The 21,157-nt window shown below is 31.9% G+C and overlaps 1 protein-coding gene and 1 long non-coding RNA gene across 3 annotated transcripts; both read right to left on the bottom strand.

Annotated features, from left to right (window-relative positions):
* Positions 1-2,071: 2,071 nt before the first annotated feature.
* On the bottom strand, positions 2,072-4,643 carry LOC140919129 (uncharacterized). The gene has a single exon (XM_073364679.1). The coding sequence runs from the start codon at positions 4,007-4,009 to the stop codon at positions 3,224-3,226; it is 786 nt and encodes a 261-aa protein (XP_073220780.1). The 5' UTR covers positions 4,010-4,643; the 3' UTR covers positions 2,072-3,223.
* A 136-nt stretch (positions 4,644-4,779) lies between these two features.
* LOC140919044 (uncharacterized) lies at positions 4,780-21,065 on the bottom strand. Of its 2 annotated transcripts, none has more exons than XR_012161667.1 (3): positions 16,937-21,065; positions 5,365-16,057; positions 4,780-5,135 (listed from the first exon to the last, which is right to left on the bottom strand). It is a non-coding gene; the product is annotated as an uncharacterized lncRNA (long non-coding RNA). The 2 variants fall into 2 exon arrangements; XR_012161666.1 differs by having other exon boundaries at positions 5,365-5,438; positions 5,574-21,065.
* Positions 21,066-21,157: the final 92 nt, after the last annotated feature.

Raw genomic sequence — 21,157 nt, forward strand, 5'->3', positions numbered from 1 at the left:
TACGATGCTGCTGGAGTGGTCGTTCGTCGAAAAAACTCGTCAAAAACAGTGACGGCAGTGACGGCAGCGATGATAGGGCGTGAACGGCTGAACAGAAGTTGAAGAATCAGCGTATCAATAGCAGAGGGGGAAAACCGGAGTTGAGAACACGGTTTACCGAAGAAAAATATTCACCGGAGACAGTGGGTCGACCGGGTAGTTGACGATTAGGGTTGTCTCTCAATTGGCTCTAGATACCATGTTGAATATAAAGAGTATTGAGAGGCATATATTATGAATAACCCGTGTGTTTCAACTACACAGCGGAATCTCTTTATATAGACACAGGGTATTAAATAACCCTAATTTACAGTAATGCTAACGGGCCAGAATACTTACATACTTACAGCCCATATATATTATTTACATTCTACTATAGTATTTAACAATAGCAATTCTCTCTGACTTCACCTACATCCCTGAGTTGTTTTTCCATCCTTTTCATTATTTTGCAGAGCAAAACATTATTCTCTTGTAACAAGCTAAAACTTATAAGCTTTAGCTTGAGGGGGAGTGTTAGAATATTAGAAAATATCTTATAATATCTATTATATTATATTAGAGTATCTTGAGTTATTCCATATGATCAATTTATACTCACAAAGATATCTTATAATATCTCTCACTATTATTATGATTTATTCCTAATTTAGGATTGAGTCCATGTTTCTCTATAAATAGATATTAGTATTGAGTCTTTTGTAATCAAGTCATTATCAAACTATTATCAATAATATTCAAACCCTTATTATTTTCTTTCATCTTTTTCTCTAAAATCCAACAACTTCAACAATCACAGTTGACAATAATATACTAAAAAAGTGCAAATCGACAGTACAAAAAAGTGCCAAACCAAATTATCCTGAATTCCACATCCTCAGGGAGGGCAAAGGTTCTAGAAACTTGTATGCTTCAAATACTACATAATCTTGTTGAAACAGAAACCCAAAAAATCCAACACCAGCAGGACACTCCATCAAAGGAAAAATATCCCAAAACAATAAGATATTAGATATGTAAAGAAAAAAATGACTATTTTTATTGAAGGGTATGTGAACTAACATTCTTCATGCCACGGTTTCCATAGCAAACCACACAATCATAGGCTATCTCTTTGTTCTGATGATATGCAACATGGTTTGCAAAATTATGCTACTCTTCTATCTTTTTTCTTGGTTTTTCTCCGAAATTTTCCAGAATCATGTAAATTTTTGCACTATAAGAATACAAATCAAAAACCCAAATGTAGAATAAACATTTGTAAGAAAAAAGAAGTATTAATGATCAGAACTAAGAAAACCCCTAAGGCTCAACTTTTCAATTATACCAACCAACTCTTACCACACAAACCAATAGACTCATCTGACCAGAAATAGAGAAAATCATAACAGAGTAAATCGAGAAAACTGGTCTGGTTGATAGCAATTGACCGAGAAGAAATGAAATGGGCATAATTTATAATAATATAGTATGGGGTACCAAATTAAAACTGAGGCTCCATACTCTACACATAATGTAAATGTGTCAAAACAAACTATACTGCAAAAACAAAGTTCATATTTCAATTCCACGTGTACGACGATGAAATCCAGAGCAAAATCAAAACTCAGAATCAAGAAAACAGAAAATAATCAAAATACAATGCATGAAAGATCATACAAAAGCAAGATAGCAACAAAAGGAATAACATGTTCATAGATTTAACTATCTTGTAACACCAAAAAGGAAACAACAAATCAACCAAAATACGCTTTTAGAGTTGATTAACAGAGAATTATTGAAAACATAAAAAATTGACTAAAGATGATCAAATCAAACATCAAAGCACACTCCAAGTAGAACATTATTAGTTTGACAAATCACGCTGCAGAAAAATATTCTCTGTTGAAGTTGTGGGATTTTAGAGAAAAAGAGGAGAGAAAATAATAAGGGTTTGAATATTATTGATAATAGTTTTATGCTAACTTGATTACAAAAGACTCAATAATAATCTCTATTTATAGAGAACCATAGACTCAATTCTATATTAGGAATAAATCATAATAATAAAGAGAGATATTCTAAGATTCTCTATGATTATAAATTGATCAAAGAAAATAACTCAAGATACTCTAATATCATATAAAAGATATTATAAGATATTTTTTAATATTCTAACACTCCCCCTCAAGCTAAAGCTTGCTACAAGAAAACAATGTTTTGCTCCACAAAATAATTAAAAAGATGGAGAGGCAACTCAGGGATGCATGTGAAGTCGGAGAGAATTGCTATAAATATAGCCTAGTCAGATAGCTTGATTGATCATCAGCTTGAGACAATTCATGGCAGGCAATTGGTCAAAGCAAGTTTCATTCTTCTAAAAAGCTGCATTTTGAAGCTTTAAACCAATAATAATGGAGACTAAAAATATTTAAACTTGGATCTGCTTTAAGGAGAGAGGCGTGCTTCAAGGGGAGAAAGGCAAGGCACGTGCATCTGGGACAAATTGCCAAGATAAAGTAAGTCATGAAAATAAAATACACCGTTAGAATAACCATCAATGGAGGAAGAAGTCATCACTAATATGATTCACATGTGGGAAAAGGGACACCACCAGAATGATCGTCGGTAGGAATAAAAGCCATTGACATAATCTATTAGTAAGAACTAAATTGCATGACAAACACCAAAGAAGAAGTAGCGCAACTCTAACAAAATGAAGCCATGATCGATAAACAGAGCGAGAAAGCGCGTCCAAAACAGGAGAGATAATGGCTGTTTGAACCAGGACACATATTTTCATTGATCAAAATTCAAACCGAGAAAGGTCGCGTCGTAAACGATTGTTGAACCGAGGCAAGACAAACCGAGAAAGGTCACGTAAACGATTGTCGAACCAGATACTTTTGATCCTCTACAAGTGGACTTATCAATTGCATTAACCATATAGCCTTCAGGTATGGTATGACAACATCATAGTATTTTTGAAAGTGATCCTGAGATGAATCAACAACTGATGTCAAAGCAGTTAAAGCTCCCTCTTGCACCATTTGTTTACCATTCTGAAGAAGTACAAGCAGTTTGCAAACTATTCCATCCAAGTATGGTGTTAAAATATCATGTGTGCAATTCTCGCTGAAGTTGAGCAGAGTTGAAGCAGCATGAGTCTCTACACGAGGATTCTGAAAATCATCCATCGCAACAGCTAGGGCTGGAAACACCCCTGATGATATTGAACTTGCAAATATGGACCCAAATCAGTAGACAATTGCCTACCAATTGCATTAATATCTGCCAACCTTACATGAGGATGCTGATCAGGAGATGAATTCAATACCATAGTCACCACTTGCTCCAAATTCTTTATCATGACCTTTGAGCATCCTTCAGCTATCTGAGCAAGTGCAATCAATGCAGCAAGACGTTTTTGCCACTCAGGTGCAGCCAAATATGCAAGTAATTGTTCAGAAGCAACAGGAACAATCGGATTTCTTCCCAAAGATATAGATAACCTATCCAAACATTCCTGTCCAACACTATAATTGCTAGTTTCACCAACATCTTCATCCTCAGTCTCTGCAGTGTGCCAAGCTGGATCATCCTCAATATCCAAAATCATTTTCATAAGAATCGCAAACAACCTGCTAGTAAACTGCGACATCTTCCTCGCCATACCAGCAACACACTCCCTCGCTTCAACGAGAGTTATCACAAATTGCTGAAAGGGTTGTTTTTTCGCAACAGCCTTCAACGCCCCAGCCTCAATTAGTTTAAAGTGATCATCATTCAATCTCGAGTCACCACAAAAAACATCAGAATAGAATCCTTCTCCTCTTGTAGTACACGGTCCAATGAAAATCTTGCATCCATACAGCGTCTCATGTGACTGGCCAAGAATGTGAGCACTAGAATGCCAAAAAGTGTCATGTCGTTCATCATTATCAAACCTAAAGATCTGAAGTTGAGAATCCTCTTCAAGAGGACGAGTCATATCCCAAATAACACAATTAACCTTAGCAATAAGAGCATTATTGGTCAAATTCTTTGAGATTTCACGAGCAATGTCCAAATGAGTAGTTTGCCATTATTGTACAAAGCAGAAAGGAACTCATCTCCAATTTCTCTAAATATATATTAATTAGTGATCAACAATCTACAAATATAATTTTGCTTAAGTTGTCACCCGTCATTAAAGGGACATCTAAAAACAGACATAGCAATTAAAATATCATAAAAGAAACTAAATTAACTCTTTCAAAAATTCAATTAGATAGACATCCATTTATCAAAGAAAAAAGACTTCATGTATTGTATATTGTAACTTACTTTGGATTCGCTTTTTATGTTTCATCATCATTTTCCTGGACATATAAAATAAGTACATATAAATAAATGGAAGCTAACCTCAATTTGTTGCTTCCTTAGTCATGCTCTAAGTTTCTTTTCTAAGTGAAAGATTTCAAACCTTAGAATACTACAACGAATACAATTTATAAATGCTATAAACAACTTAAATTTATACATATTGTTTTTGAAAATTACAAACTAAGAAAATATTCAAATTTTTACATTCAAGTCATGCCTTGATCAAAAAATTACAATCTAAGAAAATTTTCAAATATTAAAACACTACAAAACAGCAATAAATTGGGTTCAAAATTCTTTTGATCAAAATTAATTAAATATAAATTATAACGAAAAAAAATTAAACTTCTTGTAAAAACGTGATCAAAAAAAAAAAGGATTTCAGTATGGGAAACAGTCATATTCTTGGAAGAAGTAAAAGAAGGTAAATCACAGATGTTTACAAAGCTAGGAAGTATACTCCAAAATCGATATCCTACCCAAAGATTGGCAGAATCATAAATACTAAAGCATTTCTTATCTTGATAAACACAAAAATAAATATTACCAACACCATATCATATAAGCACAACTATTTAATTCAACAAAAATTACATTTCGATACAATTACAAGTTTTATCCTAAAGGCTTCACATCCATAAAAATGTATATCTGCCAATGCCTTCACATCCCACATTACATTAAAAGTTATATCCGATTGAACTTGATACTAACACCAAAGATGTCGCAATCCCTATCCTTAAGATTAAAATCTGTAAATAAAAATAATGTCTCAATGAAGAAGTTTGATTTATCTGGCGATTTTCCTTTTTTCTAATCCATGCATAGTATCAAAAAAGACTCTAAATGTCCAAAAATCAACTCTTTCTATCAAACAGATGAACACATGTCTCAAATTATCTTTGAAAGAAATGTACATGCACTTCAGAATCATAAATAATAAACGAATAACTCATAGAAGAAAGAGGTGTATAATCTTACCGGCTAATCTTTCGCAAAGGAATCGAGAAGTGTGGTTGCCGCAATTAAAGCCAAGGAACTCATCTCCAATTTCTCTACATCAGAGGGGGAGAACTAAAAAGGTGGTGAGTGACAAAGAAGGAAAATACTTCACATCAAACCCATGTAACACTAAAATGATACATGTACGGGGGAAATATGTTCACCAAGAAAAAAGATGACAGGCTCACCAAGCCATCCCATTCCAGAATTAATAAATTCAAGGAGAAAAACACCAACTAAATCCAAATGCCTAAAGCATGTCCTTAAAATGTCCGCAACAGCTTTCACATCCAATGATACATTAATAGACTCTCTTGTTGATAATCTCTGCCATCGCTTTCACTCTACATGCTCCTCGTGATACCCAAACACGATGATCAAAGGACAAAAACATGAACAATTGAGTCAAAAGTAGAGACATCCAAAGTAAAGAACAACGTCTTTGACAAAATGACAAGTCAATTGTAGATTCTAGACCTCCTGTACAAAATTTCACAGCACCCCTACACCAAAGATCTTGTACTACTTGAGTGAGGGATGATATTATTATTTTTGTCCTTACTCTTATTCTTATATTTACATATCACAATTGACAATTATATACTAAAAAAAAGATAACAAAAGGAATGGCAAGTCAACAGTACAAAAAAGTACCAAACCAAGTTATCTTGAATTCCACATCCTTAGGGAGGGCAAAGGTTCTAGAATCTTGTATGCTTCAAATACTACATAATCTTGCTGAAACAGAAACACAAAAAATCTAACACCAACAGGGCAATCCATCAAAGGACAAATATCCCAAAACAATTAGATATTAGATATGTAACAAAAAAAATGACTATTTTTACAGAAGGGTCTGTGAACTGAACTTCTTCATGCCACGGTTTCCATAGCAAACCACAATCATAGGCTATCTATTTATTCTGATGATATGCAACATGGTTTGCAGAATTATGCTACTCTTCTATCTTTTTTCGTGGTTTTTCTCCCAAAATTTCCAGAATCATGTAAACTTTTGCACTATAAGAATACAAATCAAAAACCCAAATGTAGAACAAACATTTGTAAAAAAAAAGAAGTATTAATGCTAAGAACTAAGAAAACCCCTAACGCTCAACTTTTCAATTACACCAACCAACTCTTACCACACAAACCAATAGACGCATCTGATCGGAAACAGTGGAAATCAGAAGAGAGTAAATCGAGAAAACTGGTCTGTTTGATAGCAATTGACCGAGAAGAAATGAAATGGACATAATTTATAATAATATAGTATGGAGTACCAAATTAAAACTGAGGCTCGGTACTCTACGCAGAATGTTAATGTGTCGAAACAAACTATACTGCAAAAACAAAATTCATATTTCAATTCCACGTGTACGACGATGAAATCTAGAGCCAAATCAAAACTCAGAATCAAGAAACCAGAAAATCACCAAAATACAATACATGAAAGATCATACAAAAGCAAGATAGAAACAATAGGAATAACATGTTCATAGATTTAACAATCTTGTAACACCAAAAAGGAAACAACAAATCAACCAAAATACGCTTTTAGAATTGATTGACAGAGAATTATTGAAAACCTAAAAATTAAAAACGCGCTGCAGAATAATCGGGCTGGCAGAGATCAAAGCACACTCCATGTAGAACATTATTAGTTTCACAAATCGCTCTGCAGAAAAATATTCTCACAATTATAATCTTTTTTCTTCTTATCAAAGCCAGAAATTAAAAAATGAAAAACGACGAACTGAAAAAATTTGATTATTATATCTGGAGCAGTTCTCCATCTTATCCAATCTATTGAGAATCACAATTGTCTTCCTTTTTAAGAGCATACCTTGATTATTCTTGTGTATCACAATTGACATTGACGTAAAAGAATAATTAGAAGAGCAAACAAACAAAGATCTAACAACTCAATAATAACAGCAGATATAATTAAAATAAAAACATCAAACTCCAAATAAAACCTCAACCGGAAAACCAAAATAACCAGGGAGAAAAGAGGGAAAATAGAAAATATCAACCAGTAAGATAGGACCAGAAGGAATTGTGTGTTTCACATATTAGCACCCCTACAAAATCAAAAGAGGAATAACAATTAGAAATAAATGTTTTCAGAATCGATAAGGAAATACTTAAACAAAAAAATTATACTAGAGATCACTCAATAAAAACTAAAGGCTCGATACTTCGAAGAAGGTTATCATATCGACAAACCACACTGCTGAAAAATAAGTTCACAATTCATTTGTAAGTTTTGGGATCAACATCTAGAAATAACAGTTATAATGACTCTGAAGAAATTTGATTTATCTAGGGCTTTCCCTTTCTTATTCATCCAACAAGGCTCAACGTTCTAGACATCTAAACTTCAACTCACTGCAAAACACATAAATGCATGTCTTAAATTATTCTTGAAAGACAAAGAAACATGAAAATTACATAGTCAAAGTAGAGATCGCCAAATGAAAGAACGACAACTGTGAGGACACAATCAATTGTAAATTCCAAATCTCTTACGCAAAATAAAGCTTTACCCCTATAACAGAAGGAGTTCATGTACCAATTGTAGATTCCAGTGCTCCAATGCAAAATTAGACTTTACCCTATACCAGAAGGAGTTATGTACACCTAGAGATAATACTATTATTCTTAACCTTACTCTTAAGTATCACAATTGACAAGAACATAGAAAAAACATATAACAAAGGAAGTGGCAAATCATCAGAACAAAAAAAATGTCAAACCAATTTATTCTTACTTCCACATCCTCGATGAGTGAAAAGGTACACTCAAGAATCTTGTACGCTTCAATACTCTAAAATCTTGCTGAAACAACAACACAAAAAATCCGAAACCCCATGCCCCTCCATCAAAGGACAAATATCCCAAAACAGTAAGATATTAGAGATGTAAATACAAAATGACCGGTTTTATGTACAATTGAAATATTTGTGAAAAATATTTTTGAAATATGTACAATAAAATTATATTGACTATTTGTGAAAAAACCCAAGAAAAATAAAGATCAAATAGTAAGATAGAACCAGAAGGAATTGTGCTTTACTTCTCCAGCAACACCAAACAGGGAATTAACAATTAGAAAAAAATTCTCTCCGAATCAATACAGAAATACTGAAACCAAAAGAATATAGTTGGGATCACAAAATCAAATCTGAAGCCTCGATGCTATGAACAACATTGTCATTTTCATACATCAAGCTGCAGAAAATTAAGTTTACGATTCATTAGTACGCCTTACGATCAAAGTCTGTAATTAATCCATGCATTAAGTATCAAAAAAGGCTCTAGATGAACTAAGCTTCAATTCTTTCTGTAAACAGATGAACGCATGTCTCAAATTATCTTTTGAAAGAAATGCACATCTATTTAAGAATCATATATACCGAAGGCCTCCTTAAACTTTTAATAAAAAACACATTAATCAATATTGCCAAATTACAATATCAGGATACCCATTCCAGAATTAATAAATTCAAGGAGAAAAATCACCCACTAAATCCAAAGACTTAAAGGATGTCCTTAAAATGTCCGCAACAGCTTTCACATCCAATGATACATTCATAGGCTCTGTTTTTGATAATCTCCGCCATGGCTTTCACTCTACATCCTCCTCGTGATACCCACACAAGATGATTAAAGGACAAACACGTGAACAATTTAGTCCAAAGTAGAGACAACCAAATGAAAGAACAACGACTTTGACAATATGACACAGTCAATTGTAGATTCTAGTCCTCCTATACAAAATTTCATAGCACCCATACACCAAAAATTTTGTACAACTTGAGGGATGATATTATTATTTATGTCCTTACTCTTATTCGTATTGTTGTATATCACAATGGACAATAATATACTAAAAAATGATAACAAAAGGAATGTCAAATCGACAGTACAAAAAAGTGCCAAACCAAGTTATCCTGAATTCCACATCCTCGGGGAGGGCAAAGGTTCTAGAATCTTGTATGCTTCAAACACTACATAATCTTGCTGAAACAGAAACACAAAAAATCCTACACCTGCAAGGCACTCCATCAAAGGATAAATATCCCTAAACAATAAGATATGAGACACGTAAAGAAAAAAAAGATTGTTTTTACCGATGGGTATGTGAACTGAACTTCTTCATGCCACGATTTCCATAGCAAACCACACAATCATAGGCTATCTCTTTGTTTTGATGATATGCAACATGGTTTGCAGAATTATGCTACTCTTCAATCTTTTTTCTTGATTTTTCTCCCAAATTTTCCAGAATCATGTAAACTTTTGCACTGTAAGAATACAAATCAAAAACCCAAATGTAGAACAAATATTTGTAAGAAAAAAGATGTATTAATGATAAGAACTAAGAAAACCACTAAGGCTCAACTTTTCAATTATACCAACCAACTCTTACCACACACACCAATAGACTCATCTGACCAGAAACAGTGGAAATCATAAGAGAGTAAATTGAGAAAACTGGTCTGGTTGATAGGAATTGACCGAGAAGAAATCAAATGGACATAATTTATAATAATACAGGGTACCAAATTAAAACTAAGGCTTGTTACTCTACACATAATGTTATTGTGTCGAAACAAACTATACTGCAAAAACAAAGTTCATATTTCAATTCCACGTGTACGGCGATGAAATCCAGAACCAAATCAAAACTCAGAATCAAGAAAACAGAAAATAATCAACATGCAATACATGAAATATCATACAAAATCAAGATAGAAACAAAAGGAATAACATGTTCATAGATTTATCTATCCTGCAACACCAAAAAGGAAAATACAAATCAACCAAATTACGCTTTTAGAATTGATGAAAGAGAATTATTGAAAACAAAAAGAATTTACAAGAGATCACCAACTAAACATCAAAGCACACTCCATGTAGAACATTATTAGTTTCACAAATCGCACTGCAGAAAAATATTATCAGAATTATATTCTTTTTTTTTTTCTGGACAAAACCAGAAAGTAAAAAATGAAGAACGACTAATTGAAGAAATTTGATTATTATATCTGGAGCAGTTCTCCATCTTATACAATCTATTGAGAATCACAATTGTCTTCCTTTTTAAGAGCATACATTGATTCTTCTTATGTATCACAATTGACATTGACGTAAAAGAATAATTAGGAGAGCAAATGAACAAAGATCTAACAACTCAATAATAGCAGCAGATATAATAAAAATAAGAACAACAAACTCCGAATAAAACCTCAACTGGCAAACCAAAATAACCAGAGAGAAAAGAGGGAAAATAGAAAATATCAACCAGTGAGATAGGACCAGAAGGAATTGTGTGTTTCACATATTACCACCCCTACAAAATCAAAAGGGGAATAACAATTAGAAATAAATGCTTTCTGAAGAAATTTGCTTTATCTAGGGCTTTCACTTTCTTCTCCATCCAACAAGGCTTTCTAGATATCTAAACTTCAACTCACTGCAAAACACAAAAATGCATGTGTAAAATTATCCTTTAAAGACAAAGAAACATGAAAATTACATAGTCAAAGTAGAGATCGCCAAATGAAAGATCGACAACTGTGAGGACACAACCAATTGTAAATTCCAAAGCTCCTATGCAAAATAAGGCTATAGCCCTATACTAGAAGGAGTTCATATAACAATTGTAGATTCCAGTGCAACTAGAGATAATACTTAGACTTTACCCTATACCAGAAGGAGTTCTATACAACTAGACGTAATACTATTATTCTTAACCTTACTCTTAAGTATCACAATTGACAGGAACATAGAAAAAACATATAACAAAGGAAGTGGCGAATCATCATATCAAAAAAAAAAAAAATACCAAACCAAGTTATTCTTACTTCCACATCCTCAATGAGTGAAAAGGTACACTCTAAAATCTTGTATGCTTCAATACTCTAGAATCTTGCTGAAACAGAAACACAAAATCCGAAACCCCATGGCACTCCATCAAAGGACAAATATCTCAAAACAATAAGATATTAGATATGTAAATACAAAATGACCGTTTTTATGTACAATTAAAATATTTGTGAAAAATATTTTTGAAATATGTACAGTAAAATAACATTGACTATTTGAGAAAAAACCCAAAAAAAACTAAGAAGAGTAACATAATCCTCCAAACCATGTTTTCGAGCAACAATTAATAGGAAAGGCTCACAAATCTTTCTCATATCTCCATAATAGTATGAACTTCCGCACTGCCAGATTACAGGTTTGAAAACCAAAATTTTAAAAAATAAATAAAAAAAAGTCGTATTCTGGTTAAGAAAAGTGAGCATTGATGGGTAAAGAAACCCTAAGCCAAAACCTTTCAGTTGTAATCCTCACTCCACATCAACAGACATATCTCACATGTAACATAATCAACAAAACTAGACAGTCTAACTCCAAAAAAGAAATGAAATGAAAATAATTCACAATCCTAGCCAAAACAAACCTGAGACTTGATCCACTACACTGCAGAAAACAAGTCCATATTTCAATTCAATGTCTGGCAATCAAGCTAGAAATTAAAATCAAAATAATAATAAATTTCAATGAAGAACTAAGATTGACTATATTTAACCACGAGTTAAAAACTGATAATCGTGTATCTAATTTCACAAAACATCTCTACAACACCTTACAAACATCAGAAGTCCAACCTACTGACACTAAACATGATCAACCGAAGAAAATTATTCAAATAACTGACCAAAAGTGGAATGGGACGATAAATGAATTAAAATCTAAATAATAGCTACAGATCATTAAAATAATAAATGAAAAAACCTTTAAAATCTAAATAATAGCCGCATATCGAAACCAGCAAGAACCAAATCAAGCCCAAAAATCAAGAAACCAAAATCAAGAACCAGAAAAGAATAAGAATACAAAACAAGAAGATCAAACCAGCAAAAGATATAACTAGAAGGAATTGAACCTGCAACAACAAAGATTAAACCAAAATCAAGAAAAATATGCTAGCAAAATCAATAAAGAAATATTTAAATGAATTGAATTTATAAGAAGAAAAATATGCTTCGCACACTGCATAAAAACCGGTTCATAATTCAATTTGTATGTTTGGCTATCGAAGTACATAAATAAAAATATTAAATGAACTACTCATTGAAGAAAGAGGTTGAAAATCTTATTGGCTAATCTTTTGCAAAGGAAACGAGAAGTGTGGTTGCCGTAATTAACGCCTAGGAAATATATGAACGGTCATCATGACATTATTGTACAAAGCAAAAAGGAACTCATCTCCAATTTCTCTAAATATATATTAATTATTGATCAACAATCTACAAATATAATTTGACTTAAGTTGTCACCTGAAATTAAAGAAACTTCTAAAAACAGACATAGCAATTAAAATATCACAAATGAAACTAAATTAACTCTTTAAAAAATTCCATTAGATAGACATCCATTTATCAAAGAAAAAAGACTTCATGTATTGTATATTGTAACTTACTTTGGATTCGCTTTTTATGTTTGATAATCATTTTCCTGGACATATAAAATAAGTACATATAAATAAATGGAACCTAACCTCAATTTGCTGCTTCCATAGTCATGCTCTAAGTTTGTTTTCTAAGTGAAAGAGTTTAAACCTTAGAATACTACAAGGAATACAATTTATAAATGCTATCAACTACTTATATTTATACATATTGTTTTTGAAAATTACAAACTAAGAAAATATTCAAATTTTTACATTCAAGTCATGTCTTGAGGAACTTTGTTAAACACTGCAAAACAGCATAAAATTGGGTTCAAAATTAATTAAATATAAATTATAACAAAAAAAAATTTAAACTTCTTGTAAAAACCGTGATGAAAGAAAAAAGGATTTCAGTGTGGGAAACAGTCATATTCTTGGAAGAAGTAAAAGAAAGTAAAGCACATATGTTTCAAAAGCTAGGAAGTATATCTGACCCAATGTTTGGAAGAATCATAGATACTAAAGCATTTCTTATCTTGATAAACACAAAAATAAATATTACCAACACCACATCATATAAGCACAACTATTTAATTCAACAAAAATTACATTTCGACACAATGACAAGTTTTATCCTAAAGGCTTCACATCCATGATAACATATATCTTCCAATGCCTTCACATCCCACATTACATTCAAAGTTATATCCGATTAAACTTGATACTAACACCAAAGATGTCGCAATCCCTATCCTTAAGATTAAAATCTGTAAATAAAAATAATGTCTCAATGAACAAGTTTGATTCATCTGGCGGTTTTCCTTTTTCGAATCCATGCATAGTACCAAGAAAGGCTCTAAATGTCCAAACATCAACTCTTTCTATTAAACAGATGAACACATGTCTAAAATTATCTTTGAAAGAAATGTACATGCACTTCAGAATCATAAATAATAAACGAATAACTCATAGAAGAATGAGGTTGATAATCTTACCGGCTAATCTTTCGCAAAGGAATCGAGAAGTGTGGTTGCCGCAATTAAAGCCAAGGAACTCATCTCCAATTTCTCTACATCAGAGGGGGAGAACTAAAAAGGTGGTGAGTGACAAAGAAGGAAAATACTTCACATCAAACCCATGTAACACCAAAATGATACATGTACGGGGGAAATATGTTCACCAAGAAAAAAGATGACAGGCTCACCAAGCCATCCCAATTTTTACATTATTGTGTAAGCTTTTGCACTGTCACAATACAATCAAAAACCCAAATATAGAACAAACATTTTTTATGGAAAAAGAGGAAGATAGACCTAAAAGGAATCACATGTTCATAGATTACCTAGCTTGCAACACCAAAGAGAAAACAACAAATAAAAAAAAAAATACACTTTCAGCATAGATAAAGAATTATCGAAAACAAAAAGCATATTCTTGAGATTTCCAAATAAAAAATGAAGGCTCCACTCCAAAAAGAACGTTATCAAATTGACAAACCAAGATGCAAAAAACATGTGCACAATCATATTCTTATTTATATTGAACAAAGCAAAATTAAAAATAAATGAAGAACAACTAATTTTAGAAGTTTGACTTTCTATCTGGAGTCATTCTCAGTCTTAGCTGTAGTATTGAGACACACAACATTTTAGATATCGAGGAATCAGCTAGCTGAAAAACGTCTCGATTTTCGAATGCATAATTATATCCAAAAACTATATAAAAAATCAAACGAAGAAAAAAATTCAAATTCAAAAAATTGACATAAAAGAAGAATATGAAGAGCAAACAATCAAAGCCCCAAAAACTCAATAATAACAGCAAATACAATAATCGTAGTAATAAAAGCAAACTTCAAACTCAAAACCAGCAAGAACATAAATAAAACCTCATTCAGGAAACCAAAATAACTAAGGAGAAAAGAGTGAGAATAATAAAGATCAAACAGTAAGATAGAACCAGAAGGAATTGTGTGTTTCACATATTAGTTCTCCAGCAACACCAAACAGGGAAATAACAATTAGAAAAAAATTCTCTCTGAATCAATACAGAAATACTGAAACCAAAATAATATAGTAGGGATCGCAAAATCAAAACCGAAGGCTCGATGCTATGAAAAACGTTGTCATTTTCACACACCAAGCTTCAAAAAATTACGTTTACAATTCATTAGTATGCCTTACGATCAAAATCTGTAATTAATCTATACATTAAGTATCATAAACGGTTCTAAATGAACTAAGCTTCATTTTTTTCTGTAAACAGATGAATGTATGTCTCAAATTATCTTTTGAAAGAAATTTACATGTATTTCAGAATCATATATACCGAAGCCCTCCCTAAACTTTTAATAAAAAATACATTAATCAATATTGCCAAATTACAATATCAGGACTACCATTGCAGAATTAATAAATTCAAGGAGAAAAATCACCCACTAAATCCAAAGCCTTAAAGCATGTCCTTAAAATGTCTGCATCCAATGATACATTAATAGACTCTCTTGTTGATAATCTCTGCCATCGCTTTCATTCTACATCCTCCTCGTGATACCCACACACGATGATCAAAGGACAAAAACATGAACAATTGAGTCAAAAGTAGAGACAACCAAATGAAAGACAACGACCTTCACAAAATGACACAGTCAATTGTAGATTCTAATCCTCCTATACAAACACAGCACCCCTACACCAAAGATCTTGTACAACTTGAGGGATGATATTATTATTTGTGTCCTTACTCTTATTCGTATTTTTGTAAATCACAATTGACAATAATATACTAAAAAATGATAACAAAAGGAATGGCAAATCGACAGTACAAAAAAGTGTCAAACCAAGTAATCCTGAATTCCACATCCTCGGGGAGGGAAAAAGTTCTAGAATCTTGTATGCTTCAAACACTACATAATCTTGCTGAAACAGAAACACAAAAAATCCAACACCAGCAGGGCACTCCATCAAAGGACAAATATTCCAAAACAATAAGATATTAGACACGTAAAGAAAAAAATGATTGTTTTTACCGAAGGGTATGTAAACTGAACTTCTTCATGCCACGGTTTCCATAACAAACCACACAATCATAGGCGCTATCTCTTTGTTCTGATGATATGCAACATGGTTTGCTGAATTATGCTACTCTTCAATCTTTATTCTTGGTTTTTCTCCCAAATTTTCCAGAATCATGTAATCTTTTGCACTGTAAGAATACAAATCCAAAACCCAAATGTAGAACAAACATTTGTAAGAAAAAAGAAGTATTAATGATAAGAACTAAGAAAACCCCTAAGGCTCAACTTTTCAATTATACCAACCAACTCTTACCACACACACCAATAGACTCATATGACCCGAAACAGTGGAAACCATAAGAGAGTAAATCGAGAAAAGTGGTCGGGTTGATAGGAATTGACCGAGAAGAAATGAAATGGACATAATTTATAATAATATAGTATAGGGTACCAAATTAAAACTGAGGTTCGGTACTCTACACAGAAAGTTAATATGTCGAAACAAACTATACTGCAAAACAAAGTTCATATTTCAATTCCACGTGTCCGGTGATGAAATCCAGAGCCAAATCAAAACTCAGAATCAAGAAAACAGAAAATAATCAAAATACAATATATGAAAGATAATACAAAGGCAAGAGAGAAACAAAAGGAATAACATGTTCATAGATTTAACTATCTTGCAACACCAAAAAGGAAACAACAAATCAACCAAAATACACTTTTTGAATTGATTGATAGAGAATTATTGAAACAAAAAGAATTTACTAGAGATGACCAAATCAAACATCAAACCACACTCCATGTAGAACATTATTAGTTTGACAAATCGCGCTGCAGAAAAATATTCTCACAATTATATTCTTTTTTCTTCAGATCAACAACAGAAATTAAAAAATCAAGAACGACTAACTGAAGAAATTTGATTATTATATTTGGAGAAGTTCTCCAACTTATCCACTCTATTGAGAATCACAATTGTCTTCCTTTTTAAGAGCATACCTTGATTATTCTAATGTATCACAATTGACATTGACGTAAAGAAGAATTAGAAGAGCGAACTCAACTGGGAAACCAAAATAACCAGGGAGAAAAGAGGGAAAATAGAAAATATCAACCAGTAGGATAGGACCAGAAGGAATTGTGTGTTTCACATATTACCACCCCTGCAAAATCAAAAGGAGAATAACAATTAGACATAAATGCTTTCAGAATCCATAAGGAAATACTGAAACCAAAAAATAATACTAGAGATCACCCAATCAAAACTCAAGGCTCGATATTTCGAAGAAGGTTATCATATTGACAAATCACACTGCAGAAAAATAAGTTCACAATTCATTTGTATGTTTTGCAATCAACATTCAGAAATAAAAATTATAATGACTCTGAAGAAATTTGATTTATCTAGGGCTTTCCCGTTTTTATGTACAATTGAAATCTTTGTGAAAAATATTTTTGAAATATGTACAGTAAAATTACATTGACTATTTGTGAAAGAAACCCAAGAAAAACTAAGAAGAGTAACATAATCCTCCAAACCATGTTGTCGAGCAGCAATTAATAGGAAAGGCTTACAAATCTTTCTCATCTCTCCATAATAGTATGAACTTCCGCACTGCCAGATTACAGGTTTGAAAACCAAAATTTAAAAACATAATTAAAAAAAGTCGTATTCTGGTTAAGAAAAATGAGCATTGATGGGTAAAGAAACCCTAAGCCAAAACCTTTCAGTTGTAATCCTCACTCCACATCAACAGACATATCTCACCTGTAACATAATCAACAAAACTAGACACTCTAACTCCAAAAAAGGAAATGTAATGAAAATAATTCACAATCCCAGCCAAAACAAACCTGAGACTTGATCCACTACACTGCAGAAAACAGGTCCGTATTTCAATTCAATGTGTGGCAATCAAACAAGAAATTAAAATCAAAATAATAATAATAATAAATTTCAATGAAGAAATAAGATTGACTATATTTAACCACGAGTTAAAAACTGATAATCGTGTATCTAGTTTCGCAAAACATCTCTACAACACCTTACAAACATCAGAAGTCCAACCTACTGACACTAAACATGATCAACCGAAGAAAATTATTCAAATAACCGACCAAAAGTGGAATGGGACGAACAGTGAATTAAAATCTAAATAATAGCTACAAATCATTAAAATAATAAAAGAAAAAACATTTAAAATCTAAATAATAGCCGCATATCGAAACCAGCAAAAACCAAATCAAGCCCCAAAAACAACAAACCAAAATCAACAACAAGAAAAGAATAAGAATACAAAACAAGAAGATCAAACTAGCAAAAGATATAACTAGAAGGAATTGAACCTGCAACAACAAAGATTAAACCAATATCAAGAAAAATATGCTGACAAAATCAATAAAGAAATATTTAAATGAATAGAATTTATTAGAAGAAAAATATGCTTCGCACACTGCATAAAAACAGTTTCATAATTCAATTTGTATGTCTGGCGATCAAAGCACATAAATAAAAATATTAAATGAATTACTCATTGAAGAAAGAGGTTGAAAATCTATATTGGCTAATCTTTTGCAAAGGAATCGAGGAGTGTGGTTGCCACAATTAACGCCTAGAAAATATATGAACGGTCATCATGACATTATTGTACAAAGCAGAAAGGAACTCATCTCCAATTTCTCTAAATATATATTAATTATTGATCAACAATCTACAAATATAATTTCCTTAAGTTGTCACCCGTCATTAAAGAGACTTCTAAAAACAGACATAGCAATTAAAATAAAACAAATGAAACTAAATTAACTCTTTAAATAATTCAATTAGATAGACATCCATTTATCAAAGAAAAAAGACTTCATGTATTGTATATTATAACTTACTTTGGATTCGCTTTTTATGTTTCATCATCATTTTCCTGGACATATATAATAAGTACATATAAATAAATGGAACCTAACCTCAATTTGCTGCTTCTTTAGTCATGCTCGAAGTTTATTTTCTATGTGAAAGAGCTTAAACCTTCGAATACTACAATTTATAAATGCTATCAACTACTTATATTTATACATATTGTTTTTGAAAATTACAAACTAAGAAAATATTCAAATTTTTATATTCAAGTCATGCCTTGAAGCACTTTGTTAAACACTGCAAAATAGCAAAAAATTGGGTTCAAATTTGATCAAAATTAATTAAATATAAATTATAACGAAAAAAAAATTTAAACTTCTTATAAAAACCGTGATGAAAAAAAAAAGGATTTCATAATGGGAAACAGTCATATTCTTGGAAGAAGTAAAAGGAAGTAAAGCAGATATGTTTCCAAAGCTAGGAAGTATACTCCAAAATCGATATCCTACTCAATGTTTGGCCGAATGATAAATACTAAAGCATTTCTTATCTTGATAAACACAAAAATAAATATTACCAACACCACATCATTTAAGCACAACTATTTAATTCAACAAGAATTACATTTCGATACAATGACAAATTTTATCCTAAAGGCTTCACATCCATGATAATGTATATATTCCAATGCCTTCACATCCTACATTACATTCAAAGTTATATCGAATTGAACTTGATAGTACCACCAAAGATGTCGCAATCCCTATCCTTAATATTAAAATCTGTAAATAAAAATAATGTCTCAATGAACAAGTTTGATTTATCTGACGGTTTTCCTTTTTCTAATCCATGCATAGTATCAAAAAAGGTTCTAAATGTCCAAACATAAACTCTTTCTATTGAACAAATGAACACATGTCTCAAATTATCTTTGAATGAAATGTACATGCACTTCAGAATCATAAACAATAAACGAATAACTCATAGAAGAAAGAGGTTGATAATCTTACCGGCTAATCTTTCACAAAGGAATCGAGAAGTGTGGTTGCTGCAATTAAAGCCTATGAAATATATGAACGGGCATCATGACATTATTGTACAAAGCAGAAAGGAACTCATCTCCAATTTCTCTACATCAGAGGGAGAACTAAAAAGGTGGTGAGTGACAAAGAAGGAAAATACTTCACATCAAACCCATGTAACACCAAAATGATACATGTATGGGGGAAATATGTTCACCAAGAAAAAAGATGACAGGCTCACCAAGTCATCCCAATTTTTACATTATTGTGTAAGCTTTTGCACTGTCATAATACAATCAAAAACCCAAATATAGAACAAACATTTTTTAGGGAAAAAGTAGTATTAATGGTACGACAACCTTTAAAGCTCAACTTTTCAATTATAACTATCAACTCTTACCACACACCAATAGACTTATCTTACCTGAAACAGTTAAAATCATAATAGAAACCAGAAAATAATCAAATTACAGAACATGAAAGATCAAACAAGAGGAAGATAGAACTAAAAGGAATCACATGTTCATAGATTACCTAGCTTGCAACACCAAAGAGAAAATAACAAATAAAAAATATACACTTTCAGCATAAAGAATTATTGAAAACAAAAAACATATTCTTGAGATTTCCAAATAAAAAATGAAGGCTCCACTCCAAAAAGAATGTTATCAAATTGACAAACCAAGATGCAAATGACATGTGCCCAACCATATTCCTATTTATACTGAACAAAGCAAAATTAAAAATAAATGTAGAACAACAAATCTTAGAAGTTTGATTTTCTATCTGGAGTCATTCTCAGTCTTAACTATAGTATTGAGACACAACATTTTAGATATCGAGGAATCAGCTAGCTGAAAAACGTCTCGATTTTCGAATGCATAATTATTTCCAAAAACTAAATAAACAATCAAACGAAGAAAAAAATTTAAATTCAAAAAATTGACATAAAAGAAGAATATGAAGAGCAAACAATCAAAGCCCCAAAAACTCAATAATAACAGCAAATACAATAATCATAGTAATAAAAGCAAACTTCAAACTCAAAACCAACAAGAACATAAATAAAACCTCATTCAGGAAACCAAAATAACCAAGGAGAAAAGAGTGAGAATAATAAAGATCAAACAGTAAGATAGAACCAGAAGGAATTGTGTGTTTCACATATTAGTTCTCCAGCAACACCAAACAGGGAAATAACAATTAGAAAAAAATTCTCTCCGAATCAATATGGAAATACTGAAACCAAAAGAATATAGTAGGGATCGCAAAATCAAAACCGAAGGCTTGATGCTATGAAAAACGTCATTTTCATACACCAAGCTGCAGAAAATTACGTTTACGATTCATTAGTATGCCTTACGATCAAAATCTGTAATTAATCCATGCATAAAGTATCATAAACGGCT

Source organism: Cicer arietinum, chromosome 8 (assembly GCF_000331145.2).
Source record: "Cicer arietinum cultivar CDC Frontier isolate Library 1 chromosome 8, Cicar.CDCFrontier_v2.0, whole genome shotgun sequence".
NCBI classification, from domain to species: domain Eukaryota; kingdom Viridiplantae; phylum Streptophyta; class Magnoliopsida; order Fabales; family Fabaceae; genus Cicer; species Cicer arietinum.